A 22,107-nucleotide genomic window follows, 5' to 3' on the forward strand; every position below is an offset into this window, starting at 1 on the left:
GCTGAGCAGAGGGTGAGATAATATCAGTCAATCAAATTTTACTATGCGGTCATAGACCCAATATACAGTTGATTATACAGATAGTAAAAACCATGAGTTATAAAATAGAGCTGACAGAGCTCGTGGAAGTTAAGGCATTGTTAACTAGGGAAGATCTTATGAACGGTTTGGGTGGCGGAAATGAACTTAGCAGCAGGGTGAGATAATACTTGAGCCAGGGAGCTATTTTACTGGTAAGAATCTACCTTGAACTAATCCTGCCAATGAATAGGCAGCTGGAGGAAATAAAATTAGACTTAATGCTGTAGTTGTCCAGCCTCAGCCACTATCTTGTTGACAGCGTTTTGCACCAGATGAAGTTGATGGACGCTATTCAGGAGTAGCCTTGCATGATGGAATAACCAAGCTTGTAGCTTACTAAGGAATGCAAAACCTGGCCAGATCTGAGTTCTTCAGGAAAGGATATGGTTGGTGGGGGAAAGTGTTCTTGGCCACCATTGCTGCTGAGCCTCTGGAAGCAATATCAGCTTCCAAGGTGTGTAACTGATTTTTTTTGCATGCACATGCACAAACCTGTCAGAATACCCGATTCCTGGATCAGACTGCCCCTCTGTCAGCCTTAGCCAGTATAGCCAATGGTCAGAGATTATGATAGGAGTTCTAGTCCAACAATATCAAGTGGCCTACAGGTTTCCCATCGCTGTTGTACACTGTGAGGTCCAAAATTCAGTTGCTGATCTGTCTAGTTACATTCAAAATCCATTGATGTTGGACCATTAGTGTAATGCTAAATTCATAAGCATCTTTGTGTTGCGAACCACTTTGGCTGCATTTGTATAGAAAAGTGGCATACAAATTAAATTAATAACAGGTAAGGGGCTTATGGGGAGCAGGACTGGAAAATGGAAAGCCGTTCCTCCACTTCCCGAGGGAGTAGCCATGTTAGTATGTTGCAGCAAAAGAATCTTTACTGTTATGTGCCTTCAAGTTGATTTCGCCTTATGGCGACCCTATGAATCAGTGACCTCCAATAGCATCTGTCATGAACCACCCTGTTCAGATCTTGTAAGTTCAGGTCTGTGGCTTCCTTTATGGAATCAGTCCATCTCTTGTTTGGCCTTCCTCTTTTTCTACTCCCTTCTGTTTTTCCCAGCTTTATTGCCTTTTCTAGTGAGCCATGTCTTCTCATTATGTGTCCAAAGTATGATAACCTCAGTTTCATCATTTTAGCTTCTAGTGACAGTTCTGGTTTAATTTGTTCTAACACCCAATTATTTGTCTTTTTTGCAGTCCATGGTATGCATAAAGCTCTCCAACACCACATTTCAAATGAGATTATTTTTCTCTTACCACTTTTCTCACTGTCCAACTTTCACATCCATACATAGAGACTGGGAATACCATGGTCTGAATGATCCTGACTTTACTGTTCAGTGATGCATCTTGGCATTTGAGGACCTTTTCTAGTTCTCTCATAGCTGCCCTCCCAGTCCTAGCCTTCTAATTTCTTGACTGTTTTCTCCATTTTGGATAATGACTGTGCCTAAGTATTGATAATCTGACGTTCAATGTCCTCATCAACTTTAAAGTTATGTAAATCTTCTGTTGACTTTACTTTAGTCTTCTTGGCGTTCAGCTGTAGTCCTGCTTTTGTGCTTTCTTCTTTAACTTTCATCAGCATTTGTTGCAAATCACTACTGGTTTCTGCTAGTAGTACGGTATCGTCTAATATCTGAAATTATATTTGTTCCTCCAATTTTCACACCTCCATCTTGATCCAATCCCATCTTCTGTATGATATGTTCTGTTTATAGATTAAGCAAATAGGGTGATAAAATACACCCGTCTCACACCCTTTCCAATGGGGAACCAATCAGTTTCTCCATATTCTGTCCTTACAGTAGCCTCTTGTCCAGAGTATAGGTTGCACATCAGGACAATCAGATGCTGTGGCACGCCCATTTCCTTTAAAGCATTCTGTAGTTTTTCATGATCTACACGGTCAAAGGCCTTGCTGTAATCTAAAGCACAGGGTGATTTTCTTCTGAAATTCCTTGGTCCGTTCCATTATCCAACTATGTTTGCGATATTTGCCTCTTTCCTTTCTAAATCCAGCTTGGACATCTGGCATTTCTTGCTCCATATATGTTAAGAGCCTTTGTTGTAGAATCTTGAGCATTACTTGCATGAGATCTTAAGGCAATAGTTTGATAATTACTGCATTCCCTGTGATTCCCTTTGGAATTGGGATGTATATTGAAGGCTTCCAATCTGTGGGCCATTGTTTTATTTTCCATATTAGTTGACAAATTTTTATCAAAATTTGGACAGATTCAGTCTCAGTAACTTGTAGCAACTCTCTTGGTATGCCACCTGTTCCTGGAGACTTGTTTCTTCCAAGTATTTTAAGAGTAGCTTTCACCTCACATTCTAAAATTCCTGGTTCTTTATTGTACAGTTCTGCTGTGAATGAATCTGTCATCCTTGCATCTCTTTTATAGAGTTCTTCAGTGTATTGCTTCCATCTTCCTTTTATTCAACATCCCTACTCTTACATTTAAATTTCCCTTTCTCTAATCTTTTGGAATAGGGCTGCTTCTACCTTTTTTTGTTGTCCTCTTCTATTTCTGTACAATAACTATTGTAATAGTTCTTTGTCCCTACGTACTAGTTGTATTACTGCATGTAGGGTTCTGACCATGTTTCTGTCTCCTTTTGCTTTCCTTCTGTCTTTAACCATTTTAAGAGTTTTGTCAGTCATCCATTGACGTCTTTCTTTTTAACTAGAGGTATTATCTGTTTGTATTCTTCCCTGATCATGTCTCTGACTTCACCCGATAGTTCTTCTGGTTCTCTGTCAATTAAGTTTAAAGCCTCAAATCTGTTCCTTATTTGATCTTTATATTCTTCTGGGATGTTATTTAAATTGTATTTTGGCATTATGATTGCTTTGTTCTTCTTCTTTAGCTTTACTCTGATTTTCGATATTACCAGTTCATGATCTGTACCGCAGTCTGCTCCTGGTCTTGTTATCACAGAGTATGGAACTTCTCCATCTTCTGCTACCAATTATGTAATCAATTAGATTCCTATATTGACCATTTGGTGATGTCCACATGTACAGTCATCTTTTCGGTTGCTCCAAAAAAGTGTTCACAAGAAACAAATTATTGGCTTCACAGAATTCAGTAAGTCTCCTGCTTTATTTCTGTCTCCAAAGCCCCATTATTAACACCTGGAATAAGAAAGGAACCCATTGTCTCCTAATTACAATTGAGCAGTTTCACTGTTCCTCCAGGTAGACTGGGCAAAAGGAAAACCAGAATCTTATCTGTAGATGTCTGGATGATTTGCAATGCATCTGCAACAATTTCTGATTCCCAATTGTTTAAAAACATGCCTTTTCCCATTTGAATTAGGCTACTGAAATGAAGAAAGTTTAGGAGTAAACATTAGTGTGCAAGGGCCGTTTCAGTTTTGGTACTGAAAACAAATCCCAAGGCTCAGATTGTTTTCAGGGATACCTTTAACTATGTCTTTTGCACTAGTTAGTGATGGCCACCAACTTGGAATGGCTTTAGAAGAGGGTTAGACAAATTGATGTAGGGTGAGGTTATCGATGGCTACTAGCCACAATGGCTATGTGCTGACTCTACTTTCAGGGACTGTATGTCTCTGAATGACAGTTGCTGGGTATCACAAATGAGGAGGGCACTATTGCTCTCAGGTCCTGCTTGGTGGCTTCCCGTTGGCATTTGTTTAGCCCCTATGAGAACAGGATGCTGGACCACATGGGCCACTGGCTTGATCCGGAAAGGCTCTTCTTATGTTCTCATGCATCCATTTGGCCACTGCGAGAACACAATGATGGGCCATTGGCCTGATCCGGCAGCCAGGCTCTTTCTTTCTTCCCCATAGACGCACACACACACCCCATCATGAAAACTGTCACCTGTTGGGTTTCTGTCTACGGTAGGAGCATCACTGCCAGGGCATTCCCCCCCCCCAAAAAAGAAGAAGAGGTGGTGGCTGCCTTATGGCTGCTACGGCGCCCTCGCATTCCAAGCTTGCTCCTGGGCTCAGCCTCCTATCCAGTCCTCCTTGCAGAGAGAGAGGGTGTCTTCAGAGTGCAGACCTACACAAGCCTCGTGGAGCTCAGTGAGGCGACCTCCCAGATTTAGGCCTTGGAGTGCAGCCTTGCTGATGCTGACACTTCGTTATCCGAGCCGTGCATATGAAGTAGTTAGCAGGTAGGGGGAACCAAAAAGCCGCGGAACCTTCGTGTTGCAGGGGAGGCCGGGGAGGGGGACGGTGTTTGGGGACGGACCGCCACACCCTTACCCTTGCAGTTGGGCCCGTGAACAGCTTCAACCGCGGCGGGAAGTCGAAGAGCCGGGTCGGCTGCGTGGTTGTCTTTACCCGGTTGGCGTCATGGAATTGTACATCCGACTGCCTGACGAAGCGCGGTCGATCCCGCCTCCCTCGTTGGCCAACGTGGGCTCCCTCTGGGGGGCCTTCATGGGCTGGACTGGCGCCTTGCTAGACAACGGCCTCAACAAGAAGCCGATCCTGGCAGCGGGTTAGCCGAGAAGGGGGGGGGGAAGAGGTTAGGGTGCGTAATCGTACGTCCTCTCTGACTTGTAGGAGAGGGATGAGCGTTCGAGGGAATTGCAGCTTGCATGCTCACTCAGCATTAGTGCCCGGGGAAATAACTCTGTGCATGCTTAGATTTTGGATTAGCGCCAAGAGGAATCGCTTTCTGCATGCTCAAGAGTCGATATGGGCGCCCAGTGAAATGACTCTGTGCATGCTCAACTCTGGGATTAGAATTATAAGGGATTGCTCCCTGTATTCTCAAGAATCAGCATGAGTCCCCCAAGGAAATGACTCTGTGCATGCTCAAAGCTTGGATAGCACCCAAGGAAATTGCTCTCTGTGTGTTCAAGAGTCAGCATGAGTGCCCAGGGAAATGACTCTGTACATGCTGAAAATAGAGATAGGCACACAAGGAAATTGCACCCTGCATACATCAGCATGAGTGCCCAGGGAAATGAAAGCCCAGATTGTTAGGAAGTCATAACCCTGGCCAAAAGGGAATAAGCCATTCTTATTGTGGTACTTGCCATCTTTGAGCAAGATATAAAATTTGGTGCTGTGGGTGGGGCATAGTTACAGGTGCTTTGAATTATGCTTAGTTCAACGTTAAAAAACAACAACAGCAAAACACTGCATGGAGATCTCTATTCATCCTGTTAAACTATTTTTTTTCTCTCTCCCCCCCCCCATTTTTCCTTCTCCTATTCCAGGGGTCCATCGCCAAATCCTGTGGGCATCAGTTGGCTTTTATATAGGCTATTACCTTCGTAAACGAGCCAATTACAATTTTGCCAGGAAGGACAGAGAACTTTCGGAGTATATGAAGCAGCATCCTGAGGACTTTAAGGAAAAAGGTACATTTATGATAAGCTGAGAGGTATATTCCTCAACTGTTCCCATTGCCTATCAACTGAGCAGTGTGGGGGTGTGTGATTAGCTTTCAGTGTGCCAGGAGTGAAAGTTTAAACCTCCCCATCCCCATGTTCAAATCCCCACACAGCCATGAAGCTCACTGGGTGACCTTGGGCCAGTCACTGCCTCTCAGCCTCAGAGGAAGGCAATGGTAAACCCCCTGTGAATACTGCTTACCATGAAAACCCTATTCGTAGGGTCGCCCATAAGTCAGAATTGAATTGAAGGCAGGCCATTTGCATTTGCATATTGTATTGAAAGTATGTGGCTATTTAACAGATTAATCGATGATTTTAGTTAAATTTAAAGGTTTACAACCAAATATTCTTTATTGGCTGGCAGCCATATTAAGTCCTCCCCAGCCTGCCACCAGCCACAGTGTTGTAAAGCTTCTCTTTCTGGTCATCAAGAAGAGCAAACCTTGCTTGCCATCTGACAACTAAGCAAGTGGCTTTTAACAGCCGTGTTCTAAAGCACAAAAATAGAACAAGGGGGTGTAGGAAAGCAGTGCTTGTACAGACACTTGCTCCGTGCACACCCCTATGTTGAAAGATACTCATGGTTCTCAAATAGTACAAACGGTAGGGAGAGAAAGAGAGCCATGCTTCGAATACCAGTCACTGGAAACCGCAGGAGGGGAGAGTGCTCTTGCACCCAGGTCCTGCTTGCGGACTTCCCATGGGCATTTCATTGGCCACTGTGAGAACAGGATGCTGGACTAGATGGGCCACTGGCCTGATCCAGCAGGCTCTTCTTATGTTCTCATGCTGGGGGCATTCACAGCTGAACCCCACCTGGTGAGGAACATAAGAACCAAACATCAGAGTTCCAGCCCTCACAGTGGTGCGTATGAAGACAATTGTGCATTACCATATTTTCTTTATGTCATTGTGGCTATGGAAGATCCCAATTCTGTCTAACAGAGAGAATGTGTTCTGCAAGGTTGAAATAGGGGGACTGGGGTTGTGGAAAGAGAGAAATCTGTTGTGCATCATCCTGAAGAAACCAGGGCCAGTTCATACCACATCTATGTTGAGGGCTTTATTATTTCATTTATTTTAAATAATTGTACCTCATTCTCCACAAAAGAGTTGCTCAAAGCCGTTTACAAATATAAAAGCAAGCATCAAAAAAGTGATTCAATGACTAAAACACAAATTATCAAACTAAAAACAGCAGCAAAAAACAAAAAGACCTTGCGCTCACAGTATAAACATTAAGCAGGAAAAGAATCAAAAGCTCATTTTAAAAGGAATGTTTCCAATTGCCAGGGGAACACAAATGAAGAGAGAAGTAACTTCACATATGGGGTGGCACCACAGGGAAAGCCATCTTGCCACAGCTTTGCATCCCAAGGCAGTGGTTCATGTAAAAGGGGTGAAACACCTAATCTTTAAGGATGGACAGAATCGCATCGTTTTTGCTTGCTTCCTTCCTGGTCCTGCCTACCAATTATTCATATCTTCCTGTCTGCTTCTGCTGGGGACACGACAGAGCAGCACTATGGCAGCTGCAGGCATGGGGCACAGTTGGAGTACACTTAAACTCAGTGTAATTGATGTACTCAGGTACACATAAATCTTTGTCGGGAGTGTAACCTCTATCACTCCTGACCCTAGAGAAGGTAATGCACACATCCTCGGTTCTGTGGCATGTGAATGCACGATGTCATGCAGCCTTAGCGCTGCTGAATACTGCAGAGGTTTCTCCATTGCCTGTTTGGGCTTCGAAATGTTGGGCCAGGTTGGGAGGAATGCTTTTCCTATTTGAAAAGCGGCACTATGGGAGACGTGAGGGATATGTGTGAACAGTGAGAGGAGCAAGAACAAATACCCAGTTGACGGCTTGCCTTGAGGCTGTTAATATGTGCCCGGCATGTTATGCAAGGGTCCAATTATATCCCTGCCTTACAGGCTTGAAGGGGATTGGGTAGAAGCAATCCTGAAGCTCTTGTAAAGCAGTCACGTGATCACTTCAGACCATTGCCAGATCAGTGGCTCAACGGGACCTGGTTTAGAGACAATATGCCATTAAATACCAGTTGCTAGGGTGGAAGGAAGAGTAAGGGAGGAGGATTTCCTTTGTGTCCTGCTTGTGGGCTTCTGATTGGCCACTCTAGGAAGATCTGACCATGTGATTGGCTGCTCTGGGGAAGCAGGAGACTAGACTAAATGCACCTTTGGTCGGTCCAGCAAGGCTCTTCTTACATAGATCCTGGTTGCATAATTTGGGTTTCTAGTACAGGATTGCTAGTCCTGTTCTTGTTTGCATGGTTTTTTAGATTTCCATAAGCTTGGGGTCAGGATATTTCTGCCTTATCTACATTGAAATCTTTTTTATTTTGCATTGTAATATGAATTGTCCTTTTAAATTTCCTCTCTTTTGTAGATAAGAAAACCATGGCAGAAGTTCTGGAGACTTTCTATCCTGTTCGCTGAAGACTTTGCATGCAGCTGCAGTCTTGTTCAGTGCTGTGTGTCCCCCAGCTCCACTCCTGAGCATGGAATTTGTTCATAATGTGATTTAAACATATAGACTGTAATCTTATTAAAGCAATGACTAAGTGAAGAATGTTTATATTGTATGGGGGGGATTAGAATTAGATTTAATTAATATATGGAACATCTTAAATGTTTCAAGCAGGACTAGGTCTTATTTGTCAGCCCTTCACCTCAAGGTCCAAGGGCAAGTTATAATTATGCAATATTAAAATCCAATAAAACAATTTAAAATAAAGCAAAGTATGTACATCAGCCACTAGAGGTAGTTTCATAAAAGTTACCCAAATGTTAGAGGGCCCACAAGCCCCCTTCTAACACTATGGTGCTGTGAAATGTTGACCCAGCATTGCATACCACAGGTTTGGTGAAGCTGCCTGTTCAAACAGACCTCCCTTATTTGCAGATTTCGACTGCTCTTTGTTTTGGTGGCATAAGCCTTTTGAAGAGGAAGTACAGTGTGACCTGAAAGCTTGTTTGTTGAGCTAAAACCTTTTTGCTTTGTCAACTTACACCTGTCCTACTTGCTTCCTATGAGATTTTAAAGGTGTTTTTTTTTTAAGAAAAAAGTTTAATACATCTATTTCATCTTGCTAGGCTAGTAAACAAATTTGGGAAAATAGGAAGCTGCCCTATACTGCGTCAGACCACTGGCCCACCTAGCTCAGTATTTTGAACCCTGACTGGCACTGGCTCTCCAGGGTTTCAGACAGGGAGTCTTTCACAGCCTTACGTGAAGATGCCGGGGACTGAATCCAGAACCTCCCACTGAGCTATAGCCGTTCAGCTTTTGCGGGCTTATTTACAAGGCTGGCAGTGCCTGTGTAATTCTTGTCAGCTGCCTCTTTATGATCATGAACAGTACTCTTTTCTTTTTTTAACAGGCTAGAATACATCCAGAATAGAATGTAATCATTTTGGGGGTATTTGACCACACCAGGACAGTCTTTGAACAGTGAGGTTGACTTTCAGTGGACCAATGACAGAGACAAGAGAAGTTGTTTCTGTCTGGAGATGGGTCTCCTGAGCAGTTCATTGCAGGCTGGGTACACACAGGCTGTCTATTCAAACAGACCAGTTCTTAGTTGGGCCATGGGTCAGTGCCCCCTGCCCCAGAGACTGAGACAGAATGAGCATGTGTCTTCTGAATGATCATCACCCAACCAAATGCGGCTTATTAAACCTTGGGAGCGCACAAAGCTTGGAAAGTTCAAAGCTCCTTGTCATTTTTGTTACATCAGCCCAACATGCCTGCCCTTGTGGAAACTGGAATTTGGGGTTACCAAATGAAATTGGTTGGCGATAGATTCAGCTGCTGAAAGTACTATATATGATGTATATATTTATAAAAGGCACTTTCGTGTAAAATATCACAAGGCAGGATACAGCCTGTAAAAGCAACATCAATCACGTCAGCACAAGTATCTCGGGTTTGAAAGGCCTATCTGAATATAATAGTTTTTAGAAGACATCTAAATTAAGCAGGGATACAAATGAAGCTGAACCTCTTTTGGCAAGGAGGCCCACAACGCAGGTTCAGCCACATTAAAGGCCAGCTGAACCTCAGGCATGTGGGACCACCAACAGTGCCCCATCAGAAGACCTCGGTGATTGAAGCGGAGCATAGGGAATTTATGATGCATAATTAACTTGAGGACTTGACTGCTGCATGGTGGCTTTAACGGGGTTAGATAAATTCATGGGGGATAGCTCTATCAATGGCTATTGGGAAGGGAAACCTGTGGCCCTCCAGATGCTTTTGGACTCCATTAGTCCCAGCCAGCTTGGCCAATGATCAGGGATGAAGGGAGCTCATTGGCAATCACTCGTAGTCGAGTAAGATTGTCCATCAATATCTGAAGGGCCACCTCCATGTTCAGAGGCAGTATGGTTCTCAATGCCAGTTTCTGGGGCAAAACAGAGAAGGGCTTGTTGCCTTCACACTACGCTGGTGAGTTCAAAAGAGCTCTGTTGGGTACCAGTGATCCATCTAGGCCAGCATCCTGTTTCTACCTAGATGCCTCCAGAAGTCCACGAGCAGGACATAAGAACATCAGAAGACTGCCATCTGTAAACATGGTGTTATTCTATTCACATTGAGGCGAAGGATAAATTGTGCGGTTTCCTAATGACCACGCCCTCTAACATTTCCACTCCCTCTGGTTACCTGGCAACCAAGCACACTCAGTTTGTTCTACCAGTAAGTTTCATTTAAAAAACAACAACCAGGATTATTTGTATTTTCACTGATACATAACAGCTGAAATACAAATCTTTGTTTGAGCAGTGTTAGCTTTTTTGCCTACAAGTTAGGGGAGAAAGAAAAATAAGGCACTGTTTGCAGCAACATAAAAAAGGCTTGCAGAATGGGGGAGAGCTGCCGGAAGTTGTTTGTCAGCCTACAGGAAATGAAATGAACAAAGGGAGGAGGAGGGAGTGGGCATGGAGAGGGGAATGATTGAAACACCCACCTATAAGCTTTGGAGCACAACATCTGCAAGCACTAGAGATACAGAGTGATGATATTTTTTCCTTCCCTTTTCATATTAGCAGATTGTGTTAGTATGGATTTACAGGGGGGAAACTGTGATAGCTTGTTTGCCAGTAATGTCATGTGAACCATGCAAATTAAAGGGATGTAAGCAGCACCAAACACACACTAAGCCACCGTGTAGCTGAGCCTAGGGAGTCTCTCCCAGCCTTACCCAGAGATGCCAGGGATTGAACCTGTGGCCTTCTGCATGCAAACCAGATGCTCTGCCACTAAATTACAGCCCTTTCTGCATTACTTCGCACAGTTTACATAATGAAGGTACACATTGGCCAGGTGGGAAGGTCCCTCTGGGAGACGATAGGCTAAATGGTCCCAGTCAAGGCAGCGGGGTGGGGGGGAGAGGAGGCTCACCCTCTTGCCTCCCCACCATTTGCAGAATAGGCGCAGTGGCTGTTTAGTCTGCTCCCAACGCTGGTTGGCTTAGCACTGCAATGGCTTAGCGCAGGGATTTGGCAGATTTTCTCAACGCCACTGCAGATGCTTAGTTTGGAGGTTTGCAGTGTTTTGGAGAAATGCACACACACACACACACACACCAATCTCCAGGAATAGCTGATGAACTTGAGCACTTAGTCCTAGCCACAGTGAACACTTCAAGGGAGCCTACGTGTAGCAGACACTGAATGTGCCTCAGCGCTCAGAAAATAAAATTTATCTCCATAATCCATGAAAAATTTATATATTTATTTGGTTTGGCTCTGTCAAAATGATTGACGATTGCATATAGCATTAGATGCTAAGTTCTGTAAATTGAAATCACTGTACTAAATATGTTAAGTACTGACAGAATGAAGCCCGTATGTACGGGTGGTAGTATTGCATCAGTCTCTTGGATGATGTAACATTGCATAAATGTGGTGTTGGAGAAGAGCTTTGCGGATACCATGCACTGCGAAAAAGACAAATAATTGGGTGTTAGAACAAATTAAACCAGAACTGTCACTAGAAGCTAAAATGATGAAACTGAAGTTATCATACTTTGGACACATAATGAGAAGACCTGATTCACTAGAAAAGACAATAATGCTGGGAAAAACAGAAGGGAGTAAAAAAAGAGGAAGGCCAAGCAAGAGATGGATTGATTCCATAAAGGAAGCCACAGACCTGAACTTACAAGATCAGGGTGGTTCACAACAGATGCTCTTGGAGGTCGCTGATTCATAGGGTCGCCATAAGTCGTAGTCGACTTGGAGGCACATAACAGCAACAAATCCTCACACTGGATGCTGAGTCATTGTAAAAAAATGAAAAATAAATATATGAATTAGCTTATTTTTGAGCATGGACAGAATAGGAAACATATGTATGTAGAATAGGAGCAAAAAGAAGAGAAATAAGTAGAACATTTGGGTGAGTAAATTTTAATGGATTATGGATATAAATTTTATTTTAAATTCTTGTTTGAATTGGAATATAATCCTGAATGTTTATGTTAATGTAGGTATAATGTATCATGCTGCATTATGGAAGGATTGTAAAGTATCTTTCATAGATGATATCTACAGCAGCAACTTAGTTCACTTGGTAAGCCTTTTTTAAATTTTAAGTATATTTTTAATGTGAATTGGTATATTCTTTCATGTTAATAAAAAGTTTTTAAAATATTTTTTATATTTTTAACTATTGCCTTTTCTAAATCCATGCTCAAAGAGAAACTTTCCGAACATATGGCACTGAAGAAGACTTGTCTCAAGTCGAAATGCGTCTGGCAAATTATTTCAGATACGTGGTGTATTTTATCTTTGCATTTTATACTTCTGTATTAGAATACCTTTGTAATTTCTTACTGTGTTGTCATTGGGAGTGCATGTACATCGTGTCAGCACAGCAAACAGTTTACATCACAATTTGTGGGAGCAAATTGCATGTACATTAGAAATTGGTTATTATTGTGCATTCCTTTGACTATCAGCCATAGACCATATTTCCTACTATTTCTGCATATTTTTCAGAATATATCATGTTTTATTAGACCTTGACTTTGGGCTCATTTGGTTTTGGTTATTGGTCAAGGAATAAGTTCTCCACAGTAGATTTTTGTCTTTTGGTGGACCAGTGAGAGACAAGGGGGTTATTTTTGTTCAGAGATGGATCTCCTGAGAAGTTCATTGCAGGCTGAGTACACAAATGCTGTCTGGCAAAACTGAATGCTCAGTGCAGGATTCCAACTTAAAGCATATTTGACATGTTGTAGGAAGTTTTTAACCGTTTTTAGAATCCTTTTGTTCTTGTTGCTGTTAAATTGTTTTATTTTGTTTGCCATCCTGGGCTCTTTTGGGAGGAAGGACGGGATATAAATTCATCCCTAGCCCCAGGGACTCCTCCATCCAGACCCATCTCGCCAGGCTACCCCGTCACTGTTCCTACTTCACAACCTCCTTGGGCGGTTTTGCCTTGACAGGAAAGCATTGTGATCACGCATCTTGTTTCCCTGAATGGAGGATAAAGAAAGATTGGTGTGTGGGCGTCATATGTGGCCCTCTGAAGGTTACCCAGAAGGGAATGTGGCCCTCAGGCTGACAAAGGTTCCATTCCTCTGCTATATAGCACAGCCGAGGAAAACTTTGGAGTATCTTTTCCCCTCCCTACTCCCTGAAACTCCCCAGAGGCCTAAACAGCACTACAAGGCTCTTGTTCCATGCTGCTTGGAGCCCTTAACAGTAGCATAACATATGTCAGGGGGTGGGCATATGTTGTAACATTTTGTTGCAGTTGCCACTAATTTGGATTATGTTGCAAGCTGCTATGAGCATCCTTTCGGGCAGTAATGACAGGGTACACATTTTAAAAAGAAAAATATACAATCTGCATCAATAGTTGTCTTAATTAGGTTACAGATCTCTTGTAGACTAGACCTTGAAACCTGGGGGGGGGGGCAGAGTCAGGGAGTTGAAGGATAATGCCTCATCAGTCAGTGAAACTTTATAGATTGGGGATTAAACCTAATGAAGCCTGATAAGACTAAGGAGATGCCACATACCAGTTCAGGGCAGTTTTCTTCCTGAATTTTACCATTTTGATACGTATTTTTAAATAGTTGTGCACAGCCTTGGGACTTGACATAGAAGGTGGTATAGAAACATTTTTAATAAATAATATTAAATAATGTTCAGTGAAGATTCCCAGATATAATATAAAATTGGGGGTGGGGTGGGCTAGATAGCCTCCAGGATCCCTTCCAATGCAGTGATTCTGTGATTCTAAGATTGTGGAATATACATAGTACTAGCAAGTAACAGTAGTTTTACTACATCCACAGCAACACTTTTTAAAATAAAAATAAGCAAAGTTATTAGTACTCTGGGGTCATCACCCACAGTTAAAAACATAATTAGAGATACAAAAAACTTGTTTTATTCTTTAAATTATGAGACGTTTTCAAACCATACTGTAGTAACACCTGCAGCATAATTATGTCCTGGAGTTCAGATATGGGTATAGACATCACAAACAACAACAAACAAAAACCAGGGCTTGAAAAATTCAGGCACTGTTGTTGTTAAACCCCACTGTCCATCTCCTGGCAGCCATTCAAGACATCTTAGGGTCAGCCACTTAACCGTTTCTTCAGAGGGAGCTCTCGGAGCAGGCACCTGAGGAAAGGAGTCCGATGTGTCCTGTGAATGAATGGTAATGGAAAGCATTAATTTCCAAATGGTCATTTCCCCATGAAGCACCAATGAATTATCTAAAGTCCAGGTTAGCTTCTCCCTGAGTAGCTTCTAAACAAGTTGATCTGCACAATGGTGTGCGTGTGTGTGTGTGTCTTTCACTCTCACTTTTTATGTTCTTCCACAACATGCATCAGCTCTGATACCATAGCAAGCCTCTGGTTGGGGAAGGCTGGAGAGGTCATATTGTTTAGAGGGACATATAGTTTTAATTTACCTGGCATAAATGAGTCTAGAGACTATAGAATTGTAGCAAGGACAACCGTTTAGTACAGGGAATCTGTGACCCTCCAGATGTCATTGAGCTACAACTTCCATCATCCCTGACCATTGGTTATGACAGCTGGCGCTGATGGGAGCTGGAGTCCAACAACAGTTGGAGGGCCACAGATTCCTTTGGGGGAGGGTCGTGGCTCAGTGGCAGAGCATCTGCTTTGCATGCAGAAGGTCCATGGTTCAATCCCTGGCATCTCCAGTTAGAGATGGAAAAGACTCTTGTCTGAAATGCAGGAGAGCCGCTGCCAGTCAGTGTAGACAATACTGAACTAGATGGACCAACGGTCTGACTTGGTATAAGGCAGCTTCCTATATACCTATTCAAATAAGACCAATGCTACATACACACTATACATTTAAAGCATATTATTTTCCCCAAAGAATCCTGGGAACAGTAGTTTTTACCTGTCAGAGCTACAATTTGCAGCACCTTCAATAAACTACAATTCCCAGGGTTCCTTGTAGGACATAATGTGCTTTAAATGCATGGTGTTTATGCAGCCCAAGTAATTAAGTCTGTTCTGAGTCATTGCTCACCTTTACTTTTCACCAGCGGAGAGTAATTTCGCTCTGGTTAATCTGCCACATAATTTCATTGTATCTGGAGGTGACAGTGCTGGCTCTCCTAGCCACCTGATTTAGGACACAGTGTAAGGCAGATACGTGGTAATAAAAAAGTCCTTCAAGATCTGTTGTGACGTTGGCCTCCTGTTCTTTCAGCCGGGTGGCAAAGTTGGGATGCCGTTTATCAAGAGGCACTACACCCCCTTCCACCATCTGCTTGATGGATTTCAGCTGCGTGTAATATTCATACAGGTCTTTGTCACCATTGGCATTAGCTTCAAACCTGCCATCCTGCTCTTCCAAAGAGACTCCTCTGAGGAGACTCGGAAACATCACCGTTTGTTCCATCTTCTGGACAGCAGGGAAGTAATCTTCCATACCTGGGAGGAGAGCCCTGGGAGGTTTCTTGAGGTGCCGAATGTGATGCAAGACAAGCTCTACGTCGTGTGAGTGGTTATACCTTCCAATCTCATCAGTGGCAGTTTATGTAGCAAGGCTAGATGGGACTCATTCATGGACAGCGTGATCGTGATGGGTTCTGTGCCAGGACACTTCTCTAGTTCTGCTTTTAGGTAATCGCAACCTTTAGCCTTGAGCATCTGAGGCAACAGTTGCTTTTCTTAGCGGTCAGCAACGTGACTTTATTTGCAGATTGAAATCTTCCCAAAATAGAATTGAATCGTGCCTTGCACTTTGACCCTTTGCTGGAACCTCGCAAAACCATGCAATCTTGCAAGCGCTCAGTAATAGACAGAGATGTACTGGGCATTACAACGGATGCTGGTGAAATCTTCTGGTCGTTTGGAGCAAGACCCATCCCCAGAGATGGAGAAATCTGTCTCGACAAGAGAAATGCCACATGGAACAATCTTTGCCCATGTTTTTTTAACCCCTTTCGTTTTGGCCATAATAGCATGAAATGTTATATAGGCAAACACTTCTGAAATCCTCAGCCCAGAGCATGAAGTGTTCCTCTGTGCTGTGTCTGCAATCCTTAATCTCCAATAGAGCATAGTGCACTCTGAGGGTGAAATACAGCTGATGCAAGGTGAAGAAAGAAGGTGGATATCTGCTGAATTTTTGTTCTGAAAGTACAGAGTCCAGGCTGTTCCTGAGTTCACAATGGAAGAACTATCAGGTTCCAGCCCTACCATTAGATAGAGTAAGACAACTTGCCCTTTTTGTCCTTCACCTCAAGTTGCAATATTGTCTTGGGCTGACCCTGAGCCAGTCATGAATAGGGCTGGTCTACTATTAGGCAGAGTGAGACAGCTTGCCTTTCTCATCCTTCACTTCAGGCAGCCATATTGTCTCAGGCAGCCCTGAGCCAGCCATGAACAGGGCTGGTCTACTATTAGAGAGAGTGAGACAGATTGTCCTTCTCCTAAGCCAGCCGTATAGTCTCGGGATGACCCTGAACCAGCAATGAAGTGTTGGAAGGCAGTCTGTTGTGAGGGCCACACAGCCTGCCCTGAACCACCTAAGCATAGGAGGTGTTTACACCTTACTCTGTACGCAGGTACACAGATTGTACACTGTAACATGTGAACAGGGACCTAGTCTTTTGCCACTGGATATGGTAGACGATGCTGTCCCAGCTGTCATCAATAAGAATGGTACCAGCAGTGAGATTCAGTTGCCAGTCCAGTCAGGTTCTATATAAATGAAATGGGGGGGGGGTTTACCTTACCACCTTGTCCTTCACCTCAGGCAGCCATATTGTCTCAGGACAGCCCTGAACCAGACATGAATTGACAATTCTGGCCCTACCAATACGCACAGCAAGGCAGCTGCCTCAGGCAGCAAAAGCTGGGGAGGCAGAAAACTGCAATGAGGTGTTAAGAGGACAGAGCTAACCTGCTGCTTTCCAGGACTATGGAGGATGATGTCATATAATCATAGAATAGTAGAGTTGGAAGGGGCCTATAAGGCCATCAAGTCCAACCCCGTTTTCAATGCAGGAATCCAAATCAAAGTATTCCCGACAGACAGCTGTCTAGCTGCCTCTTGAATGCCTCCAGTGTAGGAGAACCCACTACCTCTCTAGGTAATTGGTTCCATTGTTGTATGTCCTTTCACAGGTGTTGAATTAAGGTCCATCCATCTGCCAATCCAGTCAGCTTCTGTATGTGGGATGGGGGTGGGTGAGGAAGGGTGCCATCTTGTCATTCGCCCCAGGTGGCACAAATGTCTTGGGCCAGGCCTGCTCATGAAATAGCTTAGCTGGATTGCTTAGCCTTTAAGGTGCCAGAGGCAGTGACAGGGTGGAATCCGAAATCAGGGAAATCACACACGTCAGCTCTCTGGACACACACACACCAGTGCACATGCAAACCATTTAGGACCGGAACCAATCCAAAATGGAGCCATGGGTGTTTTCCGAGAACCCGCCTGGCCTCCCCCACCTATTTCCCAAACTTACTGAGATGAAGAGGGGTGGGAGGAGTACTCCTGGGAACCTGCCATGGCATTGCAGAGCCTTTGAACATTTTGTATTCAAGGAGGCTGAGAACTCACATGTGGAATGCAGGAACTTGCCTTATACCAAGGCAGAGCATTGATCCGTTTAGCTTGATATTGTCTACCGTGACTGGCAGTGGCTCTCCAGGGTTTCAGACAGGGAGTCTTTCCCAGACCTACCAGGGGTGTAGTCATCTGGGGACTCAGGAGATCTTAGACCCCTTACTTTTTGGGGGGGAGCAGGGTCCCTATGTCTCCAGCATCTTATGAGACAATCCACATGAAAGAAAAGTGTGTCAGCCACTGAGAAGAGTCTTCTAACATGCTTCCTTGACCTCTCCTGCTGATTGGAGCCAATCGGAGTGAAAGGAGGTGAGTCAGTCACTGAGCTGACTCTTCTCAGTAGCAAACACTCTTCCCTTTCATGCTTATTGGCTTTTAGGGATGTCTGTTTTTGTGGGAGAGGGCATTAACAAGGATCTCATTCTCAACCCAGCAGCAAAAAAGAGGGAGAGGCATGGCTTTGACTATCATGAAGGGACCCTGCACTTCTGAATTTGCCACTACTGTCCCTAAGCCCTACCTGGAGATGACAAGGACTGAACCTGGGACCTGCTGCTCTACCACTGAGCTATAGCCGTTCAGCTTTTGGGGCTTATTTACAAGGCTGGAGTATGCATGTGTAATTCTTGTCAGCTGCCTCTATGATGACTTTCTTTTTAAAAAATCAGGCTAAAATAGAGTGTAACTATTTTGGGGGTATTTGACCACACCAGGACAGTCTTTGAACAGTGAGGTTGACTTTCAGTGGACCAATGACAGAGACAAGAGAAGTTGTTTCTGTCTGGAGATGGGTCTCCTGAGCAGTTCATTGCAGGCTGGGTACACACAGGCTGTCTAGCCAAACAGACCAGTTCTTAGTTGGGCCATGGGTCGTGCCCCCTGCCCCAGAGACTGAGACAGAATGAGCATGTGTCTTCTGAATGATCATCACCCAACCAAATGCGGCTTATTAAACCTTGGGAGCGCACAAAGCTTGGGAAGTTCAAGGCTCCTTGTCATTTTTGTTACATCAAGCTAGCATAGGAAGTTGTCTTATACCAAATCAGAGCACTGATCCATATAGCTTGGTATTGTCTACCCAGTCTGGCAGCAGCTCTCCAGGGTTTCATACAGGGAGTCTCTCTCAGCCCTACCTGAAGATGCCACTGATGCTCTACCACAGAGCTATAGCACTTCCTTGCTCGTGGCACTATCCATTTCCCAGCCTTGCTTGTTCCCAGTGTTCCTCTACCACAGTCCCCTGAATGCTTGGGGGAAGGTCCACAGTTTGCAGCTGGTGTCCTTACCACTGAGGCTGTTCCCTGGAGTCCTCTTGCTTGCCCCTCACCTTAGTAAATTTGCAGATGCTGGGCACAGAAAGCTCTCGCTGGACGCAGGCTGCAAGGAGTCTTCAGGGACCCACCATAGTCTCTGTGACATTATTGGGAATGTGGCAGAGCTTAGGGGCAGTAGTGTACTGGCAACTTCAGAAGTGCAGGGTCCCTTCATGTTAGTCACAGCTATGCCCCCTCTCCCTTTTTTTGCTGCTGAGTTGAGAATGAGATCCTTGTTAATGCCTTCTCCCATAACAACAGGCATCCCTAGGAGCCAATAAGCATAAAAGGGGAGAGTGTTGGCTACTGAGAAGAGTCTTCTCAGCGGCTGACTCTCTCTGATTAGTTCCAATCAGCAGGAAAGGACAAGGAAGCATGTTAGAAGACCCTTCTCAGAGGCTAACACACTCCCCTTTAAGAACATAAGAACATAAGAAGAGCCTGCTGGATCAGGCCAGTGGCCCATCTAGTCCAGCATCCTGTTCTCACAGTGGCCAACCAGGTGCCTGGGGGAAGCCCACAAGCAGGACCCGAGTGCAAGAACACTCTCCCCTCCTGAGGCTTCCGGCAACTGGTTTTCAGAAGCATGCTGCCTCTGACTAGGGTGGCAGAGCACAGCCATCATGGCTAGTAGCCATTGATATCCCTGTCCTCCATGAATTTGTCTAATCTTCTTTTAAAGCCGTCCAAGCTGGTGGCCATTACTGCATCTTGTGGGAGCAAATTCCATAGTTTAACTATGCGCTGAGTAAAGAAGTACTTCCTTTTGTCTGTCCTGAATCTTCCAACATTCAGCTTCTTTGAATATCCACGAGTTCTAGTATTATGAGAGAGGGAGCAGAACTTTTCTCTATCCACTTTCTCAATGCCATGCATAATTTTATACACTTCTATCATGTCTCCTCTGACCCGCCTTTTCTCTAAACTAAAAAGCCCCAAATGCTGCAACCTTTCCTCGTAAGGGAGTCGCTCCATCCCCTTGATCATTCTGGTTGCCCTCTTCTGAACCTTTTCCAACTCTATAATATCCTTTTTGAGATGAGGCGACCAGAACTGTACACAGTATTCCATATGCGGCCGCACCATAGATTTATACAACGGCATTATGATATCGGCTGTTTTATTTTCAATACCTTTCCTAATTATCGCTAGCATGGAATTTGCCTTTTTCACAGCTGCCGCACACTGGGTCGACATTTTCATCGTGCTGTCCACTACAACCCCGAGGTCTCTCTCCTGGTCGGTCACCGCCAGTTCAGACCCCATGAGCGTATATGTGAAATTAAGATTTTTTGCTCCAATATGCATAATTTTACACTTGTTTATATTGAATTGCATTTGCCATTTTTCTGCCCATTCACTCAGTTTGGAGAGGTCTTTTTGGAGCTCTTCGCAATCCCTTTTTGTTTTAACAACCCTGAACAATTTAGTGTCATCAGCAAACTTGGCCACTTCACTGCTCACTCCTCATTCTAGGTCATTAATGATTGCCTCACGGGATGCTGGAGACATAGGGACCCTGCTCCCAAAAAAGTAAAGGGTGTACGTCCCCCCCAAGACCCTGGATGACTATGCCACTGCTTAGGGGCCTCACCAATTCAGAACAGATTTGATTAAAAGGGCTGTAACTCTGTGGTAGAGCATCTGTTTTGCATACCGAATGTCCCAGGTTTAATCCCTGGCATGTCTAGATAGGACTCAGAGAAAGCCCCGCCTGAAATCGTGGCGAGCTGCTGCCACTGCCAATCAGCGCAATGGTCTGACTCGGCTGGGTACACACCATACATTTAAAGCCCATTCCCACCACCACCACCAAGAATCCTTGGAACTATAGTTTACCCCCTCCCAAAGAGCTACAATCCGCAGCACCCTTAACAAAATCCAGTTCCCAGGATTGTTTGGGGGGCAGTAATCCATTTTCAAGTGTATTGTTTGTATGCAGGTAGTTTCCTTTGTTCCCAATTTCAAATTGCTTGTGGATGTCTTTCGAATTAATCCACTTTGATGTTGTTTTCTGCTGCATCCGATAAGCACTGCTTCCCTTCTGGAATGTGCCGGCTCTGTCACTTGCTACAAGAGACATTTCTGGCAAATCGACAGTGCTGGCCCAAGGCATGTTGCTGCCTGAAGCAGAGCAGCAAATGGCGCTCTGTGCTGCCCTGCCCTCCCTTCCAAGTTAAGGCGCATCGCTGGAGGCTGGTGAGTTAGGGGAAATGGGGCATTGCCCCGCCAACCTCAGTCTGCACTCAGCGAGCCCCCACCTGCCTGTCTTCTTATGAACATGCAGCCCAGGGGGTGGCCTTTGGAGAACTCAGAAGGGAAGATGGTGGGGACAAAGCTAGAATTAGTTGGTTCAGCCTGTCATTGGCTCTGGATCCACCTGCTGTTTGGGCTCCCAGCCTTCCACCCCACCAGTCCCAATGGGCACCAGCCATCACTGGTGCATATATTGTTTAAATGAAATAGGAACAGTTTGTAGTCCTATTTCTTAGCAAAGCATATATGCAGCAGCAGAACTGAGAATAACCAGTCCCATCTTCCTCTCATACACACTAGTTAAATAAACAACAAAGACAGTCTTCTTAGGTAAAAAGTATAAAGAATGTTTACTCACACCCTTTCATATGTTCAGGAAACGTAGGCTCTATCTTAGATAGAAAATGTAGACATCTGAGTCCATGGTAAGGATCATCTTTGAAGGAGAAGCATGTGAATGCTTCTCACTCCTAAAGCTTAATGGAGAATTATGCTAAAGAGATCAATATCCCTTAACAAAGAAAGAGGAAGAGAAGTAAATAACCCCACCCTTTAAGGAAGTGACATCATGGTAAACAAGCATAGAGATGTCCCCCAATTCTAGCTAGAAGGGACATCTCCCTATCAAAGGGGATACATGCAAGATTGTTTATCTCAACGTATATGACCGGAGTGCTGCTGTCTGCAGGAGAAGGGCCCACAGGTGCCTCCCACTCCTTTGCAGTAAAAATGCAACAATGATACATCCACAGAGCAATCCAAACTCCTGTTGTGCTGAGACAGAACTTGGAAGTTGGCCTCAGTCGCCCTCCCACCAGTCTCTGTCTGTGCAATGTCTGTCACTCCACTGGTGTGGAGCTTCCTCTTCCACCCACTAAACGTGCGGGCAGAAGGGTGGGTGAGAGCAACCAGCAGAAAGCCCTGAAATAGGGCTTCCAGGGGGC

General features: G+C 44.4%; 1 protein-coding gene and 1 long non-coding RNA gene across 3 annotated transcripts; one reads left to right on the forward strand and one right to left on the reverse strand.

The window, feature by feature from the left end:
- The first annotated feature begins 4,300 nt into the window (after positions 1-4,300).
- On the forward strand, positions 4,301-8,079 carry NDUFC2 (NADH:ubiquinone oxidoreductase subunit C2). Its single transcript, XM_061628996.1, has 3 exons — positions 4,301-4,579; positions 5,307-5,450; positions 7,897-8,079. The coding sequence occupies exons 1-3, from the start codon at positions 4,432-4,434 to the stop codon at positions 7,944-7,946; spliced, it is 342 nt and encodes a 113-aa protein (XP_061484980.1). The 5' UTR covers positions 4,301-4,431; the 3' UTR covers positions 7,947-8,079.
- A 5,812-nt stretch (positions 8,080-13,891) lies between these two features.
- LOC133386019 (uncharacterized) lies at positions 13,892-21,670 on the reverse strand. 2 transcript variants are annotated; one of them, XR_009763060.1, is made up of 2 exons: positions 21,524-21,670; positions 13,892-14,177 (listed from the first exon to the last, which is right to left on the reverse strand). It is a non-coding gene; the product is annotated as an uncharacterized LOC133386019 (long non-coding RNA). The 2 variants fall into 2 exon arrangements; XR_009763061.1 differs by lacking the exon at positions 21,524-21,670 and adding an exon at positions 15,452-15,668.
- Positions 21,671-22,107: the final 437 nt, after the last annotated feature.

Source organism: Rhineura floridana, chromosome 5, assembly GCF_030035675.1.
Source record: "Rhineura floridana isolate rRhiFlo1 chromosome 5, rRhiFlo1.hap2, whole genome shotgun sequence".
NCBI lineage: Eukaryota > Metazoa > Chordata > Lepidosauria > Squamata > Rhineuridae > Rhineura > Rhineura floridana.